Source organism: Athalia rosae, chromosome 3 (genome assembly GCF_917208135.1).
Source record: "Athalia rosae chromosome 3, iyAthRosa1.1, whole genome shotgun sequence".
In the NCBI taxonomy this organism is placed as follows: Eukaryota; Metazoa; Arthropoda; class Insecta; order Hymenoptera; family Athaliidae; genus Athalia; species Athalia rosae.
Genome location: NC_064028.1, coordinates 23,402,720 through 23,428,071, shown reverse-complemented (window position 1 = coordinate 23,428,071; position 25,352 = coordinate 23,402,720). Strand labels below are relative to the sequence as shown.

Below are 25,352 nucleotides of genomic sequence, written 5' to 3'. Positions count from 1 at the left end.
TGTTATACGATTTGCAGTGCATGCGAATGCCTGTGTATATTCACACGTCGGGAAATTGAAAATGTTAAATTAGGTTTTCTATTTATTTATTTTTTCCATCCTTTTCTTTCATGGTTTGGCAGATGACGTTATTGGCCACGTGGCTCTAAAATATTTCACAGTTGCAGGTTGTAAACGTGAACAACGAAAGTAGGTATGTACTCTCGAATGTAAAACTCCATTAAAACCGTCGCGTTAGAGCGAACGAAAATGTCATAAAACGTTACGAGCCGTCACCATGACAGTCATCGCGATATCCTGGGTCACGGTAAACGCGTTTCTAAGTTTCCTCAGCTACCGTTAATCTTTACGTGCGGTAACTCTTTACCTCCGTTATTTCTACGACCAAATAAATTAGGTTCCGATTCAGATTCGTACGTTTAGTCGAACGACTATATCCGAGAAATGCCCATGCCCGTGCATGCATGCTTCGATAATAATTCCATATTTCTCTGCTCCGAATTTGAATCCGGTACGAAAATCCCGCGGGAGAATTGATTCAATTTTGATTTCTGATCGGTGACAACTGTTCCTTTTTAAAAAAAAAAAAAACCGATAAAAAAAAAAAAGAAACGTCGATCGAAATCCGATAAGTAAATACACGAGCTACACGGGGATAAGGCTCCGGGACTTCTAACTTCGCGATTATAACGAAGATATATATGGAGATTCCATTTGGTCGCTCTCCATTATTACTCCACACTTATTCAGGAGTCTGAAGCCATTATTCGCATCGGAAGAGGCGATAAATTCAGCGGATCTTTATCCTCCGCAGGAGTCAGACGAGGGAACGAACTCCAAAGATACAGCGGTAGAGTTTCTTTACTCGTGGAAAGAAGAACCGTTGGAAAGTAACTTTGGCAGGTTTCTTAAAAGTATCGTGCTTCGATTTTAAATGGATTTTCAGACTTTGCCCTACCATCAAACGACCCCTGTATATACATACTATACGTATACATACACCTCCGTACTACCGGAAGCTTAACGCCGTTAAAACGTTTTAAACCTGAGTAATCCGCTAAAAACAATCTCCGTATATAAAATATTATGGCCAAAAATCTAGGAACCACTCAACTCTGAATAAGTTTACCTTCCTCTTTTTTCTCCTTTTTTGTTTTCCCCTCAATTTTTATCCCCTCGATGTAATTACGGGCAAATTTTATTAGAAAGCTCGCAATTTAGCCCTAAAAAATATTAAGATAAGACTTCTCCTTGGCTTAAGTGTCAGAAATTCGAAACGTCATTGATATTTTTATTTTGTTTTTCTTCCGCCCTACTCGAAAATGATTTCGTATTTCTCATTCGGTTTGTTTGTTCCTTTCCTTTTTCTCTTTCCTTGGATTTTTTTTTATCTTAATTTATGTCTTCTCTTTAATTCGGGGTAATTGTTTTAGGAAAGTTATGTACGGTCGGGTGGAGCGAATCGCTTGGGGATGTTCCTTCTCTTTTTTTTTTTTAAGAGATTTTCATGTCAAGTTGGGATTTCGAATCTCCTCTTTCAGCTTCTTTATATGTAAAGGCGCTTTTCAGTGGCGGCTCTGTCCAACTTTTTCATTTTGTATTTTCTCGGATTCGTCCTGATGGATCTAATGACGTGTCCTTCAGGGACAAAATTCGATGGAAAAACTGCCCTACCGTGGCTACGGAACACGATATCGAGATTGTCTGGAGTTTGGAAAAATCGAGAAAATCAAATAACGAACGCGACCGTGTGTAATTCTCACGTGACTTTTATAACGTCGCTATAAAATTTACGTCACGAATTCAAATTTACTATTCGACTAATGCGACCGCGAGTGAATTTCGCTAATCAATTTTCGTCGCGCCGCGTCGTTATAACCGCGTAAAAATTATTTCCAATTTATATTAACAATCCACTTTTAAACGACATCTTCACGCCGGTCAAAATCGCGTAAAAATGAGTGCGATGGAATAAACGGTTTTGATTTCACGGGGCGCGTGTGCGCGATCTCATAAACGCATACGTAAAAATAGTAGCCGCGTATTCGGATCGGCCGGCAGAGTTTTCGGCTGCATGGCGAAGATTATTTTAAACATCCAGCGGCACGGAACAAGGATGTGGTCGTCACGTGCGTTGCACAGATTTTTTCTCACGCGACATTTTTTTCCGAGCGTTGTGTGTCGGTGTTACAATTTTTAAAGTTAGTAACTCAAATCTCCCCTACGGCCACGAACACCCCTCGTGTTTACAAAAGTGTCAAGCCAGGTACACGCCCAATTTGTTGTTGAAAATAAATTTTGATCCCCAAACGAGCCTGCCCCCCCCCCCCCCCCCGCACACGTATGTATATTCAAAGAAAAAAATTATTTCTACAATTTTTACACGTTACACGCTCGTATCGGCCCTGAATTAAAAAGGGGGAAGAGAATAGGGCTCTCGGAATTTAAACTCCGTACTTCCCAGAGACATAGGACGCGGTAACCGTTCACCTGTGGATGTAACGGAAACATATTTGATTCCTACGTCTTTTACTCCTTGTTGTGGAAATTTCATTCTTATACTTTTACTCGACTATACATACGAGATCCTTGCATAACGCCAAATCTCATATAAGCAACTACCTCCCTGCAGAATCCCTTCGTATCTTCCAAGGTTATTTTTGGACACATAAATTATCATCAGCTCACCCATTCATGCGATATAGGCATGTTCTTTTTTTCGTTCAATTACTGGCCGGCAATTTGTCTGCAACGTTTGAAAAAATCAAAAAAATCGAACGACAAAATAATAGATGGGAATGAGTCGAGAACATATTTGCAAGTAGAAAAAATCCTCCGATCCAAAGCGAACGTAAATAACGTTTTCCGGTTCGAATGGATCACATTTCCGGTTTATAAATTTACAAATGTTGCAGGAATAGAAACGACTCGGGATTGATATATACCGTACATACCCACTTCCGCGGTGCAATCTGCCGCTGAATTATTTTCACCGTGCGGAATTCCGTCGTTCCGTATATATATATACTTACATACGTGTGTATGTACCATGTACCCGTAGTGAACTTTTACGTAGACGTAGTAAACGCACAAATGTAGGTACAATTTTCGCGGGATTTCACTAAAGCTGCGGGGTATACATATATGTGTACCTACGATAAAAGTCTCTCGAAAGTGGATTCTAAATATTTGCACCGTGCGAGAAAGCGAGAAAGTAAAAAGGGTAATAAATTTTCAAAAGAGTGAGATATCACTCCGATATAAATATGAAACGATACATGCAGTATATGAGCTCGTACGAATACATACCACGTGATTATTCACGTAGAAAATTTCAGACAAAATATGTATTTTTCAGAGAAATTTTTATTTCACTGTAAAGTATCCACCGAAAATACGAGTAAAATGGAAGATATAGCGAAAGCAGTGCAAGAAATACGCTCGAATAATGACGAAGGGATCATCTTATTTCTTCTTGTTATAAGTTTTCTTTTTTTTCGTTTTTATTTATTTTTATTTATTTTTTTTTTATCGTATTCACTGTCCCGAAATATACAGGCGCGAAGAGGGTGGAAGCGAAGATCCATGGGGGATTATTTTTGGGAATTCGATTCGGGCCGATAGCGAAAATATAAAAAAAATGATAGAATTAAAAAAAAAAAGAAAGAAAATTCGAAGGGTGTTCACCGGAGCGTGAGACGCATCGGATACAGAAGCTTCGAGGCGTATAAGGTCTAATACCCCAAGAGATATGGGTTGGGTAGATTATGTAGGTGAAATTATTAATTTACTCTGAGCGCCGAAACCGCAGACAATATGATTGTAGTATCTCATCCCCCGTACGTATTCGAGTAAGAAAATTCAAAAATTGTCTCAAGCTATATGTTCACTATACGTCATTTCGCGTCGTTGGAGAAATATAAATCGACGCAAATTTCGAAAAGTACAGATTTTTTTTTCTGTATTTTAATAAACCTGAACATCGCCGGAGGCATATGAAAATTCCGTAAACGCGAGTATTTTTTCTACATCGTTAGTCTTACGCTTTTGATCCAGTTTTTTTCTTCAACCAAGCCTCCGATTTAATTCGCGCTCAGGTACAGCTCTTTAGGAGATATACATGTATTCATGAGGACTTTGGGCATAAAAAGGATTTTAAGTAATCCTGAAATCTTGTTTAAAAATTTCTCTCTATTTTTTTTTTTTGCAACGCCAGCCGGCTTCTGTACGGGTCACATTAAGAAACCCATAGTGATTTATACGATGTATAAATTCGCTGACTTTATTCTGCAGGGTGCAATACCTCCTGCATCGCGTGAATCAATTTTTCATCCACCGCGCGGCGCCCTTATGAAAATTCACGCGATTCTATGAATTCTCCAACACCACCGATGCTGGTTATGTCTATCTGGTGATTTTTTTTTTCCTGTGGACGCTTTCTAAACGCTTTACCGACGAATGGCTGAGGCAGGTATTTTCGAAAATAATTCACGGTGTGTTTCATTTTTTCATTTAATCGCGACTCTTCTTCCTCCGTCAATATTTCGGGACGTTCCTTTTCTCTTTTCGCTTTTTTTTTCTGCTCATCCTTTTAACTCCGCTCAGAACGGATGCTTCGCTATGCCGCTGCCGCAGAGGAGTTCCTAACGAGTAAATTATGCCGCCACTTTTTTACCATTAAAACCCGTAATATAAGGTGGTCCGAGCTGTTTGGCTTGGAAACATGAGATCTCTGAAATGTAAGAGGGAAAGAAGTGAGTTTTGAACACGCGTATTCCAAGTACCCGCGGTGCGACGCGACGACTTTGGTATTTCTTTTTTGCGTGATTTTCATATCTTCTTATTAGAAAAGCGAGGTGCGCAGAAAAATTGGTGCCCCGCGACGATCTGTACGGTAAATATATCTATCTGACAAAATTTTTTTTATCTCTTCGCTCGTGACAAACGCGAGGGAAAAACGACGAACGCTGCAATGAAAGAAGAATTCAATCGAGTAGAAGATGAAGTGGAAAAAAACAATTCTAACCGTATATCAGGTTGTATATATACGACCATCTTAATGGGATCCTCTTGTGTTTTGATTCTCACGTTACTAACACCTTTTGCCCGTAGGTACCTATCTATGAGGACATCTCACGGTATCGTGTGTCTCCAGAGCACAGTTTCGCATTTACTTTTTTTTTACATTTCCTTTCTTTTTATTCTTTCAGGAAGCGCTGTTGAATTATCTACTTCCAATCTCCTCCTTGTTCCTATGCTCCAACGTCTGCACTGATCTAGAAAGTACATATTTATAGAAAATCTTATAATAGAAAAAAAATCAGGTGTGAGGTTCTGATTTTTCTTTTCCTTTCAATAATAACGTTCGTAATTAATCGAGGGCCTCTAAATTTCTGTAGCCTGTTTTCTGAATAGAAGTTTTACTAACTGGAGTTAATTTTCGATACTTTCACATCTGATATTGAACTATTTTTCAAACAAAGTGAAACAACTCGCGCATGCCCGTATCGAGAGCGCACTATCCGCCAAATTCTATAGCGTTTCAAAAGATATAGATAACAGTTAATATTCCGTGTGGGTTTCATTGTGAACAATTGTTGCTCATTTGCTATTGTTACAACTTATACGACGATATGAATAAGTCATAACGTCACGTGCACTGCAGTCTGTACAAACAACTTGCAATGAGGCGGGGAGAGGGAGAGAGAAATCGTGTCCTTACTTGCCTTATGACTTTGAACAAGTTTTAATCGAACTTAGCTTCTGTATGAGCCAAGTTACGGTTCAAATGTGCCGCAACTTTACACTTATCCGTCAAAGCTAGGTACATCTAATTTATCCATGCGAGCATTTTTTGCCTATTATGTTCAGAGGAAATTTCGACTTGGGATAGCCAAAAAGTAGATTGGTTTTTTCTTCTGTTAAATTTTTTTCCGAAAACACTTATTCAGGAATTATGTACGCAATTATCGATCCGACAAATTTTATTATTTCTTCAAATTATTTTGCCTCTGGTAATCAAGTTCCCTCGTTAGAAAGTTTAACGCAATCACCGGAATTCGGGTTGCTTTAATAAGTTAGATAAACATACATGTGCTTCGGGCATTCGATTGATTTGATTAAGTGAAGGGATGAATTTTTCATCGCATGGCGAAACTTGTGGCTCACGACTGGAATTTTTTCAGCAGAAAAAAAGAATCATTCTGTATTCCTGTCGTTGGGTAAAAAAAAAAATTCTATTTTTTATACGCTATTTGATTGTATTTTGACCTCAGGAATCCAAACCCGAAAGTTAAATTGCTCTATCTTAAAAATTAATCAAGTTATCGCCAGTTTTCCACTTCTTGAAGCAAAAAAATTGAGATATCTCGTTGGGAAAAATTCGTAGCTCAATTTGGCCAACGGATTCGTGTTCCTGAGGTCTACGAGGGAGACAAGTAGCCACGGGCGCGCGGTTTGTTGTGAGACGTCACCTTCGGGGCTGAGTAGAGGTGACGCCCCAAAACAAACCGCGCGCCCGTGGCTACCTGACTCCAGCAAAACTCGGGCTCCCTCGTAGACCGAGAAATTCAGAATATTTCGACCCATGCATAGATTGCGACGAATCAAAGTGGGTCTACGACTAAAATCAATCGATATGTCTTATAATTTTGCTGCTCCTGAAAGCGAATAATCGATGATTACTCGATCGATTGCATGAGTAGAGGATTTTGGCTTTCAGATTTGGATTCATGAGCTGATTATACGTGGGATCACCTTTGAAAAACAAAAAAAAAATTCGATTTTGAGCAAAAAATGAATCATTGTTTTATTCGGGTTTAATATGCTTTTCTGACGTATTTTGACCTCAGGAATCCGAATCTGGAAGAAAAATTGACCTATCTCTAAAATTGACCGAGTTATCGCCAATTTTCAGCTTTTTGGGGTCAAAAATGAAAAATTGATTTTTTTATCTATCTTTATGTAATTTGAGCTCAGGAATCCGAATCCGAAAGAAAAATTGATCTATCTTCAAAAATGACCGAATTATACCCATTTTTTCGCATTTTTTACCATAAAAATAGAGATATCTCGAAGGGAAAAAATCGTAGCTCAATTTGGACAACGGATTCGTGTTCCTGAGGTCAAAATACATAAGAAAAGTGCCATACGATCAATTTTTAAGAATAAAAATTTTTGGTCAAAATTTGAAAAAATCGTAAGGGGTACCCCTTGGAAAAATCTCAAATTTTGGCCAAAATTTTTTATTTTTAAAAATCGATGGTATGGCACTTTTCTGATGTATTTTGACCCCAGGAACACGAATCCGTTGTCCAAATTGAGCTACGATTTTTTCCCTTCGAGATATCCTCAAATTTGTACCAAAAAATGCGAAAAAATGGGGATAACTCGGTCATTTTTGCAGATGGATCAATTTTTCTTCCAGTTCTGGATTCCTGAGCTCAAATTACATCAAGATAGACTAGAAAAAGAATTTTTTATTTTTGACCCCAAAAAGCTGAAAATTGGCGATAACTCGGTCAATTTTAGAGATAGGTCAATTTTTCTCTCAGATTCGGATTCCTGAGGTCAAATTACGTGAGAAAAGTGTAATACAATCAATTTTTTAAAGTACTTCACTTTTGGCCCAAAAATCGAAAATATCCAACGGGGTAATATTCCATTTTATATGCTATTTCTATGTATTTTGATCTCAGGAATCCGAATTCACAACTTTAATCGATCTATCTATAAAATTAATCGAGTTGTCTCCGGTTTTTCACTTTTTGGAGCAGAAAAATTGAGATATCTCAATGAGAAGAGTTCGTAGATTGACACGAAAAAACTCTCAACTTGCGTGTGAAATATACTGACATGAAGTTGAAAAAACCTCAAACGACGAATCGAATTAAATACGTGCGCGTGCACTGCGAGTTATATTATAATGATAATCGTATCTCTCTGTTTTTTCAAATGGGTGCAGTCAAAGAGAAGCACAGCTGCTGCTGAGGGTATGTACGTTTTTAAAATTATTCCTACTTTTCTCTTCTTTCTTTTTATTTCTTGATCGTCGAGTCGAATATTCTAATTTGCTCTGGTATTCGTACAATAAACTCGCGACATCCTGGATTTCCCACCAATCTCGGTTCTCGTATCCTTGTATCCTTCTCTGATTTCTTACGCTTTCACTGACTCGAGATTGAAATTTAAATTGGTGAAAAAATTTCAAAGCTGGAAACGGATATGCGCAGGGTGTATGAAAAAAGGATCAAGTGTATCTTATGTGATTCGTGCAAATGATGAGAAGTGATATACTTGTTTTCTGAGCAACTGAAAGTGATACCCTTGTATTTTACATTCCTTTTGATATCGTCGTACACCGTGATAATTATTTCACTTTATTTCAGAACTGAATCCAGTATTCTCTGTATATCGCTATCGAATGTTATACGATGCCAGCTGGATGCTGCCCGTTCCATCGGCGGATATTGACCACCCTTCTCATGTGTGTTTCACCTGAGCGACTCGGAAATTGAATAAAATGAAAAAAGAAAACGAGAAAAATAAAGCACTGAAATTTCAAAACTACATGATCAGTGGCCATAGGTATTTTTTTTTTTTTGATCCGCAATTATTTCTGATAATGTTTCCATTCAGCCCTTAAAAATTTTTCGGTGGGCCCATTTTTCTCCAAATTTGTAGATTTTTTGGTCCATTTTTCCCTCGCACCCCCTACCTACTTATGGTGCAAAAAAATTATCTGTACTTTGCAATTAACGTGGAGTTTTTTTTTTTCATAAAAACTTGGTAGTAGAGAACAAAAAGAAAAAAATGTTTTATTGAAGCCCTTAAAGCGTTGATCAATTGTATAGCTTCGCGTTTGTAAACGATCAACTTATAGAGCTGCAGCACACAGATTTTTAAAAAATAAAACGTGTTCGTAAATTCTCTCACCGAAAACCACCGTCTACGGACAGCGGCATGCGTCCCGGTTATCGGTCGGAAAGGAAATGGAAAAGTTTTCGCTGCGAAGCAATTAACGAACAAATCGTTGGAACTCCGACGAATTTAGAATTCTAAAATTAGCACTGGTAAAAGCTAACGACCAAAATGGATATCCTTGTTAATTAACAAATCCATCGAACGGTGGGTGTACCAGCGTTAATTTATTTCATGCTAATTGAAAATTGACTCGTTATCAGATTCACCTGACAATTTACCGAGTTCGAGGTATATACTAGGTACATAACTTACCGTTGATACACATCCTCTTCAAAGATCATAAAAATATCGAAGAGACAAAATTATTGAACTAAAATGAAGAATAATTTCGTTCGCTACAAAATGTTTTTTTTCGAATGAATTGTTGTACTGTGGAAATAAATCATCGTAGGCGAAGCTATGAGATAAAAAGAACAAAAAAAAAAAAAAAAACCAAGGGACAGTCGGGTGAGGTACAAAATCTATCGGCACGCGAACTGCTAATCGAGGAGGAAGAAGAAAAAAGGATAAAAGAAAATTGAAAAACATTCCGGTTTTATTTGTAACTAGAAACATACTACAACCGCCGTTATTATTCAACGGTAAAATTAATATCATCGCAACAGCACGCGTATACTCTAATTTATTTCAACGTTACATATGTGCAGATGATCGCCGGATGAAACCATAAACGCATCGCTCAGCAGGCGGGTTATAACGTACGCGCAGAACCAGACGAACGTACAATTTATGATCACATGCCATGAGCATGAACAACGACAAATTACAGTTATTAGAGCTATCAGGCAACCGTGGATTGTTACAATCAGGCTTTCCACGTATTGTACTTATTTTCCAACCTCGAGATCGGTTCGCTGAGTTTATGCGGAACCGTTTTTATTCATATTCAAAATCGAATCATTGTGAAAATATCTGTTCTATTGCACAGTAGGAAAAGATTATTTAATTTCTCTTTCTGCTTCCATTTCTTTACGATTGCCGAGCCGCAGAAAGCACCTCAAAAGAGCTTATTTCTCTGCCAATATTGAGTCACAGACCACCTCGGCAACTCGTGTGTTATTTTATCCTTATACACCGAAATTTTATTACCCCATAAGGAGAAGAAAAACAGGGCATAAAAAAGATGGAGGACAAGAAAACTTTATGTATAAATATGGGGTGGAGAATTCAAAGAGGCACGCACACATCTTTCAGTCTTTTTCCCCTCGACGTTTTGCGAATGATCTTTACATCATACCGAGCTTAAAAGTCTCCAAAAATCAAAATGAAACTCAAAAAAAAAAAAAAGAAAGGAATGAGAATAATGATATTTACGTCATCCTGTGCTTTGACTTTTTTTTTCGTGTAAAGCCGTTTATAATGAGATACTTCGTATGAGATTTAGTCAGATTGGAGCTAGTCAAGTTTCCGTTTCTGAAAATTTTACTCGTACCAACAAATTTGACTTGAGTTTTACAATTGGATCATCAACGTGATTTTCGGGGTACAAGGGGGTGTATGTAAAATTTGAGACGACGCTTAAAGGATTTTCGCCTGAACTAATTCTCCAAACTTATAAATTTCGAACTTTTGAACCCTGCACTTTGATGTACTTCTATTATTTCGTGATTAAAACTTTCGGCATAAGAATTCTTCCACGACCTCGAAGCTACCAAAATTTACGACCACAGCTGGCTATAGAGTATGTGAAATATTTGATAAAGCCAAACCCCGCGCTTTTCACTTTTTCATCGTGTATTATACCTGGGCCGCAATTTTTTTGGGGGTCGTTGATTACGCTATCGGCTGTGTAAAAAACAACAACAACAAAAAATTGCTATTGTACGGAATGGTTATTAACCTCGAACCGTAATTAAGTTTAGCGATTCCGATGACGATAACATGATGAAAAAAAAAAAAAAAAACGAAAAGAGAAAAGAAATTCGGAATAAAATATGATATACATATAAGTACGTGTCCTGCGGGAACGCGAGGTACCGTCGCAATAGAGAAACTTTTGTAAACGAAAATGGGAATTTTTAATTATATACCCCGAAAATATATGGGCGCACTTTCTGGATTATGTATACATTTGTGTACCTACCTATACTTCTTTGATAGCACCGAGAAGCTTTAGCGGGTCGAAATAATCAAATTAAAGAGCCAAAGATGAAGTGGGGGTGAAAAAAAAGTTTGGACCTTATATTGCAGAGTGGCTTAAAGGGTAAGATTTTGGAAATTCGGGACGACGAACGATTGTATTTTTTCTATGGGACTGTACGAGTAGACAGCAATCATGATTAGAAAATCAGTCCTACTATGGAATCAGCGAGTATTCAAGTTTCATTACATTAATTGGATTAACGATCGTGTAAAATACATCGGACGGCGTCACTCACCATGTGAAATTTAGTGGACTGGAGGCTGCGCATATTTACCGGTAAACGAATATCGGAAATCGTCACCTCCGAGAGTCCGTTATCGGGGATAAATTAATTAGCCAGATAACTCGGTGTTCGGGGGTGGGAGGATAGTGGGAAAATTATTTCCGTACGATAAAAAGTGCGCTTTATCGTCCCGCAGAATTATTCGAACTGGCGTATGTGCCCGATAATTTCCGGGCACGAACGCGCGTAGCGGTGACGATGAACTTTGCATAATATCTGGGAATTAGGTGCGTAGACGCCTTGTTTCACAAAGTTAAATTCCTTCACCCTGTCTAGTGCGAACGAACCCATGGAGTAATCGATACCGTATTCCAAGTTCTACGCGATACAACACATTGTACCATTCCCTGTGTACGATGTGTACATACGTATATATATATATATATAAACCTATATAGATCCGTACATAAGTATATCCAAGCTGAATTCAATTCAATTCCGTACCAAGGATTTCGGTAATAGAAAGGAACTCGAACTATTCCGGGCACGCTGTGGTCCGTAGACAAAGGAATTTCAATATATGAAAAGAAGAAAAAGAAGCGGAAAAAATTAAATAAAGGACGTATTTTTGGCCGGTAACTACGACCGGAGCTTTCGTAAAAGCACCGCGGTGTTCGTTATCCGAGCCCCAAGGTTCTAGGTACGGATCTTCCTCCGATTCATTATTTGCCAAAGTTTATAAGACAAAACAGGAGAGAAACGGACAATTAAAAAAACGAAGGGGACGACGGAAGCTAACGAACACGGTGGGTCGATCCCTTGAAGAAGGAAATAAATTCATCAGCGAAAGTCTCTTTGTGCTTCCGTCTGCTGTCGAGAACTGACTTTCCACTCACGTTGCAGGCTGTGATTTATTCTCGGTTGCGTCGACGCGGTGCGAAGGCGGGTTTACGCGTACATAAATGTATTGTTCGTCCAAAAATTGGCAAGCTTCGCCCCCCGAGCTCTTTCGCGGTTGGTTCTTTCCGAATGCAATTTATTTCATTGTTATAGACCTCGTTTCGCACGTATATTTCGAGTGGCTACTTAATCAAAACGTTCCATCGGTTTTTTTCCTCCTCTTTTTCAGCTTCTTTTTTCTTCGGTTCCATAACTTGGCCAGTCTCGTAGTCACCGTCGATACACATGTACACCGTTTCTTCACCGGGTAATATACTTATAGGTATGTACTCTACTGGTCAATGACTGCAGGCTTGTTCTTCATAAAATAAAAAATAGACATTCTATTTTTACGTATGAAAAATAACCGACGAGAAGTGTATACATGTACCGCACGATAAACACATCTGTATAAAATGGACCCTGATGCAGCGTTGAGGAAAATAATAGTCGTAGTTTCAGCGGACAGGTTTAATTCAACGTCGTCATGATCATACGGATGTAGAATTTGTTGGGATTATTTTAGGGGTAAATTTTCCCAGGTGACGCGACTAATTAACTAATTATGTACAATAATTACCCGTCGGCAGCGATGTGACTTCTTCTTTTTCGGAGAAAGAAATTCGACCGGATACCGCGGGCATAAGGGCAATAAGGGTCATTTGGTATGTATGACGCTCAAGGTAAAGATACCCTTCCGAATATACGCGTCACCTCTGCCAGAAACCTTCATAATCCAGCTGTGGGGCTATGTGTATTCGTTTTCGGTCGAAATCCCTTCACAGCTGCGAGGCATATTCCGTGGGGTGCTCTGCGTCTGGTCTGTCTAGCCCCGAAGGTTTACCCGCCTAGATACTATGGATATATCCTGCAGTGATCAGCCAGTGATCCTTTACGCGGAAATTATTCTATCCTCTTAGCTGTGGCAAGACTCCCTTGCGGTATATATTCTATCCCATTGTGATTTCACGAACCCTCGCGCTGACCCTGTCGAAGGAGACCCCAATTCCACGGGATGGTCAATAAGTGCGTTGATATTTACCACTCGGATTTGGAGATTCGTCTCAAAGGAAGAAGAAAAGGATACTTTCGAGATTTCTTAAGACAACTTGTAGCTACGAGATCTTCTGTGCGCAGGACTCGACGATCTCTGCGCGGTCTTTTCAGGGTTGAATCACATGATGCACGTAATTTTGGATCTACGAAAGTTCGAAGGGCACGCGACTTTCGACCTTTCACCGCATCTTCGCACCGCTGTCCGCGTTAATTTTAACTTTCGGCAGATGAATGGAAGTGGGTACGACGTGCATCGGTGTACATAGTATGTATAGTAAACGGTCGCTTTCGAGCTGCAGGTTTCAAGTGTGATTAAAATCGATTACTTCGTATCAACGTCACGGACGCTTTCCGAATCACCTTGTTCACTCGGTAGTGCGGAAAACAAATGGAAAAAAATATCCCAAAAGTCGAGTGTTCTTTACACACATCTTATTCGTCCCACGAATCTTTTTACAACACAAAAAATCAATTTCATAAATATATTATCGTAGGCGAAAAAAAATTTTTCATTTTTCGTCGGTTTTTAGTTTTTCCCTCCTGTTTTTTTTCTCCTAATTGCGAGTTTCTAACGTCAGTAGTTCCGCTGAAAGCTTCACCGAGGAACTGCACAGTGGTGGTTACAGCACGTGAATTTTTAAGTTCTCCACGTAACAAAATCGGACACTTTGCTTCCCTTGAAATTGAACGCTCCGGGCTGCGGTAGGTGGACACTATTAAAGAGAAAATGTAGTGGGCGATGTGTATAGTGTAACCAACACGTACGTTGTGTCTCTCTACGTCGGGAAACGAGTAGACGATAAAAAAAAGTTATATAAAATTTTTTTTAAAAATGGAGGGTAACGCGGTCATGTATTAAAAAAAAAAAAAAAAAAAAAAAAACACCCTCTTCATGTTCACGTTATCTGTATGATTGCTCCGTCCCCATACTCAATTTACGACGTACAATGTACAGTTACTACGTATATACACGTAATTTTTTTCGTAACTCGTATAGGTGTGCACGTATATATTTATGTATATAACCGCGTAAGTACGCGTGATCCTCGAAAGGGTTGAATGTAATTAATTCGAAGGATTATCAGCCTAATTTCAGGTTTCCGCGATACGAAATATCGTTTCAGACCTTATCGGTGCAAATCCTTCGACAAATATTCGTGCATGTGGAATAATGGGATCGATCACTCGCTTTCGCGGACAATGTAATTATATGTAAGTCCCCTCTTGAATAATTATCGAATAGTTACGAGTACGTGTTGTCAAATTAATTTAAAACGCAGTTACTCTACATAGGTGAAATATCGCCATCGCTTATTCAAATGATCAATTAGAGATTGCGGATTTAATTATTCAATCAATTTTCCCGATCGAAGTCCTCGTGAAAATATTGTCGAGCGATTCGTTATCCTTCTTTCGATTTTTCGCACGTTTTGTCAGATTTTGATTTTGATTTTTGATGTTTTTTTGCTGATTTTGCGTGTATACTTACGAGTCCCTTCGCTTTCGTACGGAGGGATACCTATACCGCGGAGCGGCAGAGGAGTAGCTTTTCAAACCCGAAGAAAAAAGATGGATTTTTCTTATATTCTTTTTAATAAAATTCAAGTAGATTGTACGGCGCCGCGATCCCTTCGCTTTGTCAAATAAATTCTTCTTCTCAAATCCACCCGACGTTTGACTTTAAAATTCTTGTGTGCACGTCAAATTCAGGTGAGACACGCGCTGTGGAATTTCCAATACTTCACTAGGTATAACATTATTGACACACCGCACGCGTGATCGAAGTACACGGTCCGATGAACTCTGCCAAAAAATCCCCAACGGCAAGACGATTTCTGCGAATGACATCGGGAGATAAGTCGCAAACATTTTTTTGTCAAAATTGAACGAGCGGAAAAAAGAAAGAATCCGTTGTCGACGAAACATCCAATATTCTCGTATCTCCGAATTACCCTGCGCTCTGATACCGTACAAGAACTGAAACGATCGAAATTCGATGACACAAAACTGCTGCAAGTCGCGAACGAAATTATATTAGGTGGACTGTGGGGTTCTGACAGATTCCGATAGTCCAGTAGGAATTTTAGCTGCTGGCGGACATTCATAAATCGATTTACGTCAGTCTACGCGTTCCGTCCGTGTGGTACACATACGATACCGCGCGTTTTTCGGTTTCATGTCAATTTTTGAGTTTTTTTTTTTCTATTTGTTTATTGTTTTTCTCCAATTTTTCCTATTTTTCTTTTTACAGCTTTCGGTTTACAATTTTTCAAAAAATTTTTTGGCTGGATAGAAAAATTGTTTACAGAAACAGAATGTTGATGATTTATTGTGGACGAATATATATATACGTATAGCGAGATAGGGAATAGAAAAAGAAATGTTTGTTATGAGAATTAAAAATTAGTAGTATAATATTTATAGCAGCGTGTAGGGGTATTTATGTGACTACGCATCACACAAATCCTCGACCTCAAAAATCTGAAGTAGTTTAAATTTGACGAGCGCGCGTGGTGCGTTCGAATTGCCTCCCATCTTGCAGCAGTATCTCGTGGACCAACTTGGCGTAACACCGAAAATAACTGAACGAAAAGAAAAGAGAATAAGAGAAAAGAAAAATAAACAAAACAACTTCAGAGGCTCGAAACGTCTTGATGGTTCCACCGAAGACAGATTTTAGTGTAACTTAGCTAACCAGTGAAATGGCCTCCGTGTATTCGAATCCTTTAGCTGCTACGCCACATTCGGATCCGGAGGAATTATTCGCGAGCAAGCATGAGATGGCACCAAGAATTCCACCACCGCGTACAAGAGAAACACGTAAGTACGTCGTATATTATTCTATTCAGACTTAAAAGGAATCTCCGAAAATGCTATTTTCGGATAGGAGCTGCTCGATTTAATCAGGAATACAGAAAAGAACGGAATGAAAAAAAAGACGACATTGACAAATCCGCGAAATTTGAGCAGCTTTTTCGCACCACGGATGTGTAAAAGCGTGTAATTTGATTCGGAAAATTTTTCGGCGTCTCAATTTGTTGGGCTTTGTACAAAGAACTTTCAATGTTCAGCGTGGTAGAAATCCTATGTACAAGGTGAATCGCGGTCCATCCCAATATCCTCGGGCTTCCGGTTCCCTTCGATTATCTAATTTGACGCCTTTTTTTTCCCCTACCACCCGTTCAACGGCGTCAGTCAAGCCGAAGACTTTTTGGCACGCGTCAGAGCGTTTTGAAACTCCCTTTTTCAGTGACGACAGAGAACGTTCAACTCCGCCCCCGTTTTCGTCGTTACCATCCACCGTCGACCACGAAAAGAAAATTACGGGAAATCTGAACACCTCCTCGCCGATTCCCACGTATACGTCGCGCGATATTAAATACCGGCAACGATTACCTCCCCTTTCGCGCTACGATTACGGTGTCTAAATTGATCGCGCTATCACGTGACATTTAAAAAGCCAAATCAATGACCTCGCCGATACGTCACGCCGAAACGAACTTGACAAACTTCTCGTTGAAGTTTGAAAATCGATAATCCTATACGTGCAAAGTGGTATTGAGCTAAACAGCCTGTAAAAAAAAACAACTCTGTAGTACGCACTCCATCAGGAAATCGTATATTATACTTCGAAACCTAACGTGGAAACATAAAAGGGGGTGATTTTTTTATAAATTTTCCTTTGTTTTTTTCGTGGTTTTTTTTTTATCAACTCACCCTTGCTAGTGAGGCTGAAACTGCGGAGTCTGTAGCTGTCCTCGTCTTCTCCTTCTTCTCGTTGCGGTTGTTGATTAGATGAGTCCGGGACGTCGAGAAATGCGGCGCTTTTTCTATGATGAGTGTGATGCATACTCTGTCCACGTCGACTTCCGCGACGTCTGAGACCGGGACTAACTTCATTCTCGGATAATCGCGGCTCACTGTTACAATGAGCCGATTTCACGCTCGCTTCCTGATGATGTTGAGCAGCGGCTGCTGAGAACAAAAGTTCAGCTATCTCATTATAACTGTTGAATATTAAATTAGATTTATAAAGCGGTCAAAGCTCACGTTACCATAGAAGCTTCGCTTTACGAGGGTGCGTCGCAAGGATGATTAATTCAATAAAAACCGTCGTGGCATAAAATTATTTAAATAACTCGATCAGTTTTCGACAGGAACAACAAGATGGTTAGAAAGTGCACGAACATAATTTAGTCTCGTTTTCCTGGCACCTGAAGATCTCGTGCAAAGACATGGCAGAACGAAAAAGAAAAAGAAAAACTCGAAAAAAGAAAAAACTGACATTAGAACATTAAATGGAATATCAGCATAAGTCTTTCGACGTTGACTATACAGGCTCTGGCTTATGTTATACTTATACAGAAGAGAAAAGACGAAATCCGGTGAAAATTTCAACGTCAAATTATTCAGCGATCCTTAAAACAGCGCGCGAACCGCTCGAGAAGCCCAGCTGACGAAACCCTCTGTGTGAAGAGAAAAGTCGATTGTGCGGAACTTCCATGAGGATAGAGCAAAACGATTGGCATTGTTCGAGCCGACGGGTTTGATCGTATATGTTATTTTATTTTCATGTGGTTTTCGTTTTTTTTTGTTTTTTTTTTTGCTTATATACCCCCGGCACAATATACCAACGGAATACGATTTACTGCGAAATAATATAGACTACATTTATTTGTTAAGTAATTTTTTTGTGAAATAAGCGGTCTGTGAAAATTATTTGAATTTTTGATGGATCAGTTCTCTACTTTTTTTTTCTAGTTGCGAACCGGTAACCGGATTAATTTTACTCGGTTGCTTTCGATTGCAGACTCGCTATCTCGATATCTCTGATACGAAATAATTAGAAAGGTATTTGTTTTTTCGTTTTCACTTAACTGGGAAAAAGTGAGAAATCAAAAGCGGTGTAGGGTACAGATTCTGCTGTCGACGTGTGGAATTCTCGGAATCGAAAGATTCCGTTGGTCAGACGGCCATCCGAAGAGGATTGAAATTTCAGTTTATTTTGTGATACAAACGTAGACACCTCGACACGTCGGATTTAATTGTGCGGAGAGCTTTCAAAGGAAATCCACAAGGAATTTCCACGATGTGATTTAGTTTTTTTTTTTTTATTAATTTTATGTGAAGTAAATCGAAAACTGAATGTAACAGCTACATAATATGAATTCATCGGTGTCCTGACCCTTTCGCAAGAAGGACTTTACATTTTAATAATGAATTTGAGCCTGGCAGGACTTTTGAATAAAAAATGAGAATATGGTAATAGCGGAATCCTACCCTACGAAACAGCTTCACCTCTCGACAAGAAAAACACCCTTTTAAACCATGCATGACCATATATTACATACGTCGTGTACATAATATATACATACAGGTTTCCCTTTTTGCAGCCTAACATTCATCTCAAGAAATCAAGTTCGGAGGACAACAAGAACGGAAGCTCAACCATCGAATTAATTCACGAAGGTGCATTACGGAGAAAAAAATCTAAAAGCATCAAGAAACACCTAAACTGAATACTTTTTCAACTTCAACGATTATTGGCATCATCGTGATAAATTTTCGTTCAGAATTGAAGATGTTCTGAATATATTTCGTCAAAAATATGATTGTGATTCTTTTTTTCAAACTCCTCTTACCAGTGATGGCGATTCGGGGGTGAATTTCGAGTGAATATTTTCATCTTTTTTTTGCCGATGGACTCCGATTTTGTATGAAATATTCTTACGTGTGAAAGATGTCTGGCTGTGCGAATCACGAGATAAAAGTTCGGAGCGAATGACGAAGAAAAAACATCGTCGAATCGTTGTGCATTCTAAATGTAGAGTAAACGGTACGGAAGAAAGCCTAAATACACACGATAAATGTACCGGAAAAGAATAATATGCAAAGTTGATTGAAAATCAATCGAATCAATTGAAAGTCAGGCAGAAAAAAAAAAAAATGGTTTTCCAATTTCTTTCTGCAGCGCGATCATCCTGCGCACTTTCGCGTGTCGCAAAAAAGGTCACAGGATAGATATATTGAAAATTTTTGGTCTGTGAAAATGCCAGAGGCAATGAAGGTATTTTTTTGGGTTTTATTTTTCATTGGTCTAAATTGCAGTATGTGCAGCGGTGAATTACGTTTCGATAAATTCGAAAGTCATATAACACATTTATTTATACATCAAGTGTTCGTGAATCGTGCGCTAGGAATGATATTGGTCACTGCAAAATCACACGATGTCGAATATTATTCGGTCGAATGCGATGAATTGCGGCTAAATTGAAATAATTGTCGGAGGTGTGTTTAAGTTGCATCCTTTTTTTCGGGGAGTCTTAAATTTCACCCGTGCCACCCCCTGGAACGATTATTTTGCTCTTCACTTTTATACACTTCATTACCGAACAAAGAGAGACGATCGAGTGCTTCGAGTTTTTTATGATTTGGAACAGTTCTGGGGGTGGCACAAGTGAATTTCGAAATTTCCCAAAAATTGACGTACCCCAGTGTACCTATGTACGCATATTTTGGTTCCAAAATATCATGACACACAATTCAAATTTCGACTGCGGTTTGGTCATTTCCTGGACAGGGCCAGTCGCATGCATCGCGCCGAATCAACTGACTCGTAATAACTTGATCGATGGTCGTGAAATTGCATTCCGTGATAGATATATACGCTATACCTATATTTGAAACATTACACGGTATTTGGACAGTTACAATTCTTCGGAATTCTATTGAGCCTGATTTCGACCTGAATATCATCAACCCTGTAAGGATATTATTTGTGCTCGGTTTGAGATTTTTTTTCCGACTAGTTATGCATGCTAGCTTGGATGAAAAAAAAGTTACGACTGAATGACATTCCGACGGATAATCCGAGTATTCATTTCAGCGATATTAGGGGTAGTTTATTTGTTGGAAATTAGAATTAGCTCTAATTTTCACCGCTCGATCAAAGTTTGCACGTACAAATTTGCATTTCACTCAAACAGGAAGCGTCTACCAGCTGTGCGAACAACCAACGTGGTCCTCGTATTACGGCTGCGTGTTTTCCATCCTCGATTCTAAGCGTTCAAAGTTTTGTATCTACACCGCGAATTAAACCACTACACACTGCAGGCATTTCGAGTTAATCTCTATTTACCGGTACACATTGTCAAGAATAATTCGCACCGAGCGAGATACGTGGTTGATCTTTTCCCTCGGCGGGTCGCGCACGCTGATCCCTTTTATCTGTGGATATACATGTACGAAGAGAAGATACAGAAGATATTGTATATTATTATTGTTGTTATTATATTGGAGAACGACAACACCGCGAACGACATCGTTTCCTTGTTTGCTGTATATCCCCTTTGTCTTGTCGAAAATTCCCTGTGTTACAGTTCTTGTAGATTATGTATGGAGAACCCTTCCGAACGTATCCAATTTTCCCATTTTTGAACCCGCTCGGAAATTGTACCGCCCTCAAATTCTCGACGAAATTTCTCCTCGAAATCAAGATCAAAAAAGGTGCGCATCCGAATATACGTGCAATTTTATCACGTTTTTTAAATTTTTCACTTTTTTTCCCCCGTCTGTCTCAGGCTCGAAAAATTCGCAGCTCAACAGCGAGTATAACAGACCCGGAGCTCGATGACAATCTCAATTAAATCGACGTACACGCGTAGATTCGCGCCATCAGATTTTTCATCCTTCCATTTTCCTCTTCTGTTTTTTTTTCTTTTTTTTTTTTTTCTCTTTCTGCCAATCTAGCTTCGGGAGGAGATGAGCTGCTGTCGCGTTTTGCACGGCGAAACTGAACCTCATTGTTCCGTTTTATCGCGTCCTGATTTGATCTCGATTGATCCCAAGGTCGACCACATACGTTCGTATCCGTTGAAGGGCGTAGCTACGGTATAACGCGTACAAGGTGGTGAGAAGATATAGATCAAAGGTTGGTATACAGCCGATGGAAAGAACTGACTCGAGAAGTTTTTTCTTCTTCTTTTTTTTTTTTTTCTGCTATACAAGGGAAGGGTTTCCTGCAGGAGCGTGTTCGCGAATCCTCGAAGATAAAGCTCCGCTAGGATAACACGTAACAGCGGCAAGAGTTCGGGAAAATTTTTGTCGCTTCTCCACGAGTCAGAAAACAGCTCTCCTTGTGCAATAATAATTTTTGGGGATAAAGAAGAAAAATCGAATTACTCTAAAATTAGATTTTCGACTAAAACGTAAGTTTCGCGTTCCGCTAAACTCTCGCCAGAATATTCCATTCGGTCGTAGCGATGTAGGTATACGTTACACCCTAATATATTACAGCTGACCTGAAATTTATTTTTCGAACGAGATTTCCGTGCCGAATATACGATAAACTTGAGTATTATACGAGTCTCGCGTAGTAGGCGCGATTAACGTTTCTTTTATTTTCTTGAATCATGTGACCATATAAAGAGGGTGGGTCGAATTAAGAGCGAGGCACGATCTAGAATTTAGCATAATATACTCACAAGGGGATCTACAGACTGTGGGCACAGTAGAGTTCGGTGAATGAAAAATCATATCGAGCAAACTTTAAGCCCAAACATATTTTTCGTGAGGTGCACTTAAGATAAAAGACACGCGAGATTTGTGAAGAAAGATTCCATCAAGAGTCTAATGAGAATCTCCCCTATTTACTGTAATTTTGTGGGCGTTGAAATTCAACTATCAAAATACGAATGATTATCAATCAACTCTAAGGACCAAAAGTCTAAATCAATTTGTTGAACGCTCTCACTGTTCGGGTGTTTCGTTGTTATCCGTTCGCCCTTTTTTGTTTTCGTGAACTCAGAGTCGATTTTCATCAGCGACGATATCCAACTTACATTGCTTCAGCCGACTTCAATCTCACCCCACGCGATGCGATGCGAAGTTTACATAATCCTCCTTCTACTCTGCACCCCGGATTTTTTTCGTTACGTCAGAAATTTCGATCCAATAATTCGAAGGTTTTCAAAAACTTGGGTCTCAACCCTCCGACTATCAACCGACGAATGACTTGTGGCAGACCCTTCGAAAAGCGATGTCAGTTTTCAACCGATTCCTCAAAAATGTGGAACACTTCGGGGACTTCTGCTCATACCGAATTCATGAAAGACGTGAAAACATCGTAGGTTGCAGACGAAAGGTTGAGCAGAGTGAGGTAGAAATATTCGCAACTCTGTGTAAAAGATCCACCTAATACTTCCCCATCTTCTAAACTTGTTTATTAGAAGGATAAACCCTATCTCGATGAAGTTACAAGTTACCAGGGGCTGCCGACAGAAAATATCAGCCCCGAATTTCTGCGAAATGGATGTCAGGAATTTATCCCAATATATATATATATATCAGGTACCGGGAATATGTTCTGTGTAATGATACCAGGGACCTAAATCTCGATAGAAACAATCGCCCTGCGTCGTCTCGGGTACATCTTCCGATCGTGTTCCGCGGAATATTATTTTTCTGGTCGATGGTACATCGTCCGCACCGATCTTACCTTGAGCAGCGGCTCTTCTTCTGATGCTTTTGTTCGCCCCTGAGACCCTCGCACTTTGGGACCTCGTAGCAGGTCTTCGTTTTCTAGTCGGCGTACTATTTTCCGGGGTTCCGGTACCGCATCCATTCCCACTGGTTGCACCCACGTTTCCACCCCCACCGTTACCGTCCTTTAAAACACCCGAGGGAGGAATCGCCCCCAGCATTTGTTCCATGCTTGAAAAACCGGGGGCGCATATCGAAGCCGAACGGCCTTTCCTCTGGAGAACGTTGTCCGCCATCTCCGTTTCAACCGCAGGTTCCGCCTGGTAGTTGCGGTGATGCCTTACCGACGCGTTTCGCTTCACCTTGAAGCCGTTTTTCGAACGATTGTTCAGAGACTAGTAAACACCCCGTACATTGGTCGTCACTTTTCGAACGAGAAAAAAAATTTGAAACTCACCAGAACTGATCGGTTGCGGTTACCGAACGAATTTTCAGCATAACTTTGCCTTCTTTTTTCTACTCATGAAATGTACGTACGTTTTTTATAGTTAAATATATACGAACTCACGAATGGGGACAATGTTATGTAATATATATTTTAGTCGAAATTTTCTCTCCTCTTCCTGTTGCTGTCCATTATTATTTTCACATTCTAAAATAAACGAAAATTATACCTATACGAGAATACGATACGATGATTTTTTTCCAACCACTGAAACGGTTTTCGAACAATTTCAAAATAAACGAAATACGTGTACAAATTTTTTTTTTTCCCCGATTTCCGAAGAACGTACTTTTGGTAAGGGGTTCAAAGTATTTAGATGATGAAGATATACATACAGGAAATCTATAATTATTCCAAGAAATATTCCGATTTGGAGTGATCTAGTTTATTTTTCTGAATCACGAGGTTTATTTTCAAATCCCACTCAGACAGATTTGTTGCGCATCGCCCGGTATACACGTAGAAAACAAAAATAAGAAACAAACTAATAATACCAATAATAATCTTATAATGATGATGATAAAATTGTAAGACAAATTTTTGGCAATTTATTACCCACGTCTACCCGTCCAGACGAGGCTTGATTATTCTTGCTCTCGCGATATGTTCTTGAAAATTAGTGGTACGATGTGATCATGAGGGAAACAATTGGTAAGAAATAAAACCATGATTCCTGGTGCAACTTCTCGAACTACCTACATTCAGGAATGCTTGTTAACCATGATCCTTAATGTAGACAAGAACTTGTTTGAGGACTGTTAGCTATTTTAGCTTTAGATTAATTCTAGACCACCCTTTAACCTCATGTCTCTTTGCTTTTACACTAATAAAGTTTCTACGTTCGTTCCTATACATACAGACGTAACATAGGTAGGTATACGAACACTAGGGTGAACAAACCACTTCACTATATCTACATATTACATACATATACATTCGCAAACTCTGCGACAGCAACGAGCACGCGAGACTCCCCAGAGAGATGGTGATAAAACAACAGGAAAACTTTCGGTGTAAGGTCAAGTTTCTCACCCTTAATTTTGACCAAAATTTTCGTCAGTAGAGGGTGAGGATTTCGAGGTACGTACGCATAGTGAGATGGACTTGAGATGACTGGCTGTAAAGGTGGTCTGACAATAGGATTGACAAAAAATTTGTCAAATTTCTTTTAAAACCTTCATATCTAAATACTTTGATTAACTTTGACGAACGTGAGGGCGGGCTAAGTTAAAGTTTAAAAACAAGGTGAAATTTTTTATTGCTCGGAAACAAACCGTGTCACATTTGCGGTTCACTGGATTTTTTGAACAGTAAATAAGTCAAAATTAATTTTCACATTTCGTGGATTTTTATTTAATTATTTATCGTACTGCTATCGCCACTCCACGATGGATACCGCGTTAGCTTTCGCGACATACTAAACCAACGAACGATGCGGCGCAAGACCCGTGATACCCGGCGTCGCGACGCCGGGCGTCGAGCCCGCCCGGCGCACTACGTACAACCCCTGGCAATCAGCCAGAAAAATACACATCGCTATATACCACGTACCGAATGTTCAACACAACTTCGTCCTTATGCTATCCAAAGGCCAAATTACCGTCGTTCAAAACAAAAACTGTATCAAAACGCGTTGATTAGCTCCGGAAAAAACTTCTTAAAAACCATAAATTGTATCAATTAATTTAAAACATGAGAACCCCTCTCCGTAGGTCACGCGGATCTTCGTTTTTCCTTCGAACGACGTTCGGCACTCGTTTTCGATAATACCTAAATGATCTTCGCGATCGAAGTTCGAAAGCGCGGCGACGGAATTCAAATTGACCAATGGCGACTCGCTTCTGGTTTCTATGACCGACGCGCACCGTTAACCACGCCCTAAGCTTTCCGGTTCCGAAAATGCTATTGGTCAAATTTCAATCGCCCGCGTTTCAAATCTGTAGCGCTCAGAAGTTCCGTTGTTCGAAAATTTTCCTTCGATTTTTCACGGTACGTTCGCTCGTTGGTTACAGTTGTTCCTATAA

The 25,352-nt window shown here is 39.4% G+C and overlaps 1 protein-coding gene and 2 long non-coding RNA genes across 9 annotated transcripts in view; 2 read left to right on the top strand and 1 right to left on the bottom strand.

The window, feature by feature from the left end:
- LOC105686906 (GTP-binding protein RAD) overlaps positions 1-24,761 on the bottom strand; it is a 39,412-nt gene extending 14,651 nt beyond the window's left edge. The window contains exons 1-4 of one of the 6 annotated variants that reach the window (XM_048651519.1): positions 24,603-24,758; positions 23,281-23,475; positions 22,840-23,218; positions 17,061-17,318 (exon numbers count right to left, since the gene is read on the bottom strand). In XM_048651519.1, coding sequence (XP_048507476.1) covers positions 17,061-17,318; positions 22,840-23,119 — 538 coding nt within the window. In that variant the 5' untranslated portion in view covers positions 23,120-23,218; positions 23,281-23,475; positions 24,603-24,758. Of the gene's footprint in view, positions 1-17,060; positions 17,319-22,839; positions 23,476-24,256; positions 24,384-24,416 lie in introns of those variants that run through there. The other 5 variants (XM_048651520.1, XM_012402155.3, XM_048651517.1 and 2 more) reach the window with 5 other exon arrangements.
- On the top strand, positions 938-12,860 carry LOC125500128. Of its 2 annotated transcripts, XR_007277324.1 has the most exons (3): positions 1,899-2,266; positions 8,388-8,586; positions 9,630-12,860. It is a non-coding gene; the product is annotated as an uncharacterized LOC125500128 (long non-coding RNA). The 2 variants fall into 2 exon arrangements; XR_007277323.1 differs by lacking the exon at positions 9,630-12,860 and having other exon boundaries at positions 938-2,266; positions 8,388-8,568.
- On the top strand, positions 12,883-18,952 carry LOC125500129. Its single transcript, XR_007277325.1, has 2 exons — positions 12,883-16,163; positions 18,737-18,952. It is a non-coding gene; the product is annotated as an uncharacterized LOC125500129 (long non-coding RNA).
- Positions 24,762-25,352: the final 591 nt, after the last annotated feature.